The 2,985-nt window shown below is 34.3% G+C and overlaps 2 protein-coding genes across 2 annotated transcripts; one reads left to right on the top strand and one right to left on the bottom strand.

Moving 5' to 3' along the window:
• On the bottom strand, positions 1 to 1,552 carry LOTGIDRAFT_60147 (hypothetical protein; the record flags this gene model as incomplete). Its single annotated transcript, XM_009054362.1, has 2 exons — positions 1 to 99; positions 1,412 to 1,552. Coding segments are annotated over 2 exons (240 nt in total), but the record flags the coding sequence as incomplete, so codon positions are not given.
• Positions 1,553 to 1,975: 423 nt separating this feature from the next.
• Positions 1,976 to 2,932, top strand: LOTGIDRAFT_143745 (hypothetical protein; the record flags this gene model as incomplete). The annotated part of the gene is made up of 2 exons (XM_009054367.1): positions 1,976 to 2,382; positions 2,428 to 2,932. Coding segments are annotated over 2 exons (912 nt in total), but the record flags the coding sequence as incomplete, so codon positions are not given.
• Positions 2,933 to 2,985: the final 53 nt, after the last annotated feature.

Genomic DNA, 2,985 nt, shown 5'->3' with positions numbered 1-2,985 from the left:
GTGACAGTCATCGTTACCATGGCAACTTTTCATGGTTTCTAAGTTATCCTCTAACTGTTCCTTCACGCCTTGGTCTAGGTATTTTATCTCATTTTTTAACTGCAAAACAGAAACAGTCTCCTAAATATCATTTCTATCTTATATCTGTCACACAGTCTTGATGAGTATTGTTATTATAATCATAGTAGATCTTACCTGATGAGGATTGTTATTATAATCATAGTAGATCTTACCTGATGAGTATTGTTATTATAATCATAGTAGATCTTACCTGATGAGTATTGTTATTATAATCATAGTAGATCTTACCTGATGAGTATTGTTATTATAATCATAGTAGATCTTACCTGATGAGGTTTGTTATTATAATCATAGTAGATCTTACCTGATGAGTATTGTTATTATAATCATAGTAGATCTTACCTGATGAGGTTTGTTATTATAATCATAGTAGATCTTACCTGATGAGTATTGTCATCATAATCATAGTAGATCTTACCTGATGAGTATTGTTATTATAATCATAGTAGATCTTACCTGATGAGTATTGTTATTATAATCATAGTAGATCTTACCTGATGAGTATTGTTATTATAATCATAGTAGATCTTACCTGATGAGTATTGTTATTATAATCATAGTAGATCTTACCTGATGAGTATTGTTATTATAATCATAGTAGATCTTACCTGATGAGTATTGTTATTATAATCATAGTAGATCTTACCTGATGAGTATTGTTATTATAATCATAGTAGATCTTACCTGATGAGTATTGTTATTATAATCATAGTAGATCTTACCTGATGAGTATTGTTATTATAATCATAGTAGATCTTACCTGATGAGTATTGTTATTATAATCATAGTAGATCTTACCTGATGAGTATTGTTATTATAATCATAGTAGATCTAACCTGATGAGGTTTGTTATTATAATCATAGTAGATCTTACCTGATGAGTATTGTTATTATAATCATAGTAGATCTTACCTGATGAGTATTGTTATTATAATCATAGTAGATCTTACCTGTTGAGTATTGTTATTATAATCATAGTAGATCTAACCTGATGAGTATTGTTATTATAATCATAGTAGATCTTACCTGATGAGTATTGTTATTATAATCATAGTAGATCTTACCTGATGAGTATTGTTATTATAATCATAGTAGATCTTACCTGTTGAGGTTTGTTATTATAATCATAGTAGATCTTACCTGATGAGGTTTGTTATTATAATCATAGTAGATCTTACCTGATGAGGTTTGTTATTATAATCATAGTAGATCTTACCTGATGAGTATTGTTATTATAATCATAGTAGATCTTACCTGATGAGGTTTGTTATTATAGTCATAGTAGATCTTACCTGATGAGTATTGTTATTATAATCATAGTAGATCTTACCTGATGAGGATCATTATTTAAATCATAGTAGCTCTGAAAGCGAGTGATAAATTCACAGAAGAGGAAGTTATGGGTGGAGTTGACAGTTCGTAGACACCAGTAGGTATTATTGTTTGCGTTGGGACAGAAACAGAATGGTCCATCTGAAAGAGATAAATATTAATAAACATCTTTCAAATATAACAACTACAATCTGCTTTCAATTCGACTTGGCTTTATTTTTCTGTGTTTTTCTGTGGCTGAGATAACGCGCCAGCTATGAACTCATGATTTTACCTTGTTCTTAAAAAGTTTAATCGAGCTGAGTTTTGTCTAATACACATAGTAAGTCCATTCTGGATACCCTTAGTAAGTCCATTCTGGATACCCCTAGTAAGTCCATTCTGGATACTCCTAGTAAGTCCATTCTGGATACCCCTAGTAAGTCTGGATACTCCTAGTAAGTTCATTCTGGATACCCATATTAAGTCCATTCTGGATACCCATAGTAAGTCCATTCTGGATACCCATAGTAAGTCCATTCTGGATACCCCTAGTAAGTCCATTCTGGATACCCATAGTTAGTCCATTCTGGATACCCATAGCAAGTTCATTCTGGATACCCATAGTAAGTCCATTCTGGATACCCCTACTAAGTTCATTCTGGATACCCCTAGTAAGTCCATTCTAGATACCCATAGTAAGTTCATTCTGGATACCCCTAGTAAGTTCATTCTGGATACCCCTATTAAGTCCATTCTGGATACCCCTAGAAAGTCCATTTTGGATACCCCTAGTAAGTTCATTCTGGATACCCATAGTAAGTCCATTCTGGATGCCCATAGTAAGTCCATTCTGGATGCCCATAGTAAGTCCATTCTGGATACCCCTAGTAAGTCCATTCTGGATACCCATAGTAAGTCCATTCTGGATACCCCTAGTAAGTTCATTCTGGATACCCATAGTAAGTCCATTCTGGATACCCATAGTTAGTCCATTCTGGATACCCATAGCAAGTTCATTCTGGATACCCATAGTAAGTCCATTCTGGATACCCCTACTAAGTTCATTCTGGATACCCCTAGTAAGTCCATTCTGGATACCCATAGTAAGTCCATTCTAGATACCCATAGTAAGTTCATTCTGGATACCCCTAGTAAGTTCATTCTGGATACCCCTATTAAGTCCATTCTGGATACCCCTAGAAAGTCCATTTTGGATACCCCTAGTAAGTTCATTCTGGATACCCCTAGTAAGTCCATTCTGGATGCCCATAGTAAGTCCATTCTGGATACCCATAGTAAGTCCAATCTGGATACCCCTAGTAAGTTCATTCTGGATACCCATAGTAAGTCCATTCTGGATACCAATAGTAAGTCCATTTTGGATACCCCTAGTAAGTCCATTCTGGATACCCCTAGTAAGTCCACTCTGGATACCCATAGTAAGTCCATTCTGGATACCCATAGTAAGTCCATTCTGGATACCCATAGTAAGTCCATTCTGGAATATTTTTTGACTAGTACGATTTGTCCATTTTAACACGGTTTTGTTTTATTTTTTCTCTGCTTATGACTTTTGTTCTGTATTTTATA

Source organism: Lottia gigantea, assembly GCF_000327385.1.
Source record: "Lottia gigantea unplaced genomic scaffold LOTGIsca_214, whole genome shotgun sequence".
Lineage (NCBI taxonomy): Eukaryota > Metazoa > Mollusca > Gastropoda > Lottiidae > Lottia > Lottia gigantea.
Note: the sequence above shows the minus strand (reverse complement) of the source record. Positions and strands in the feature narration are given on the sequence as shown.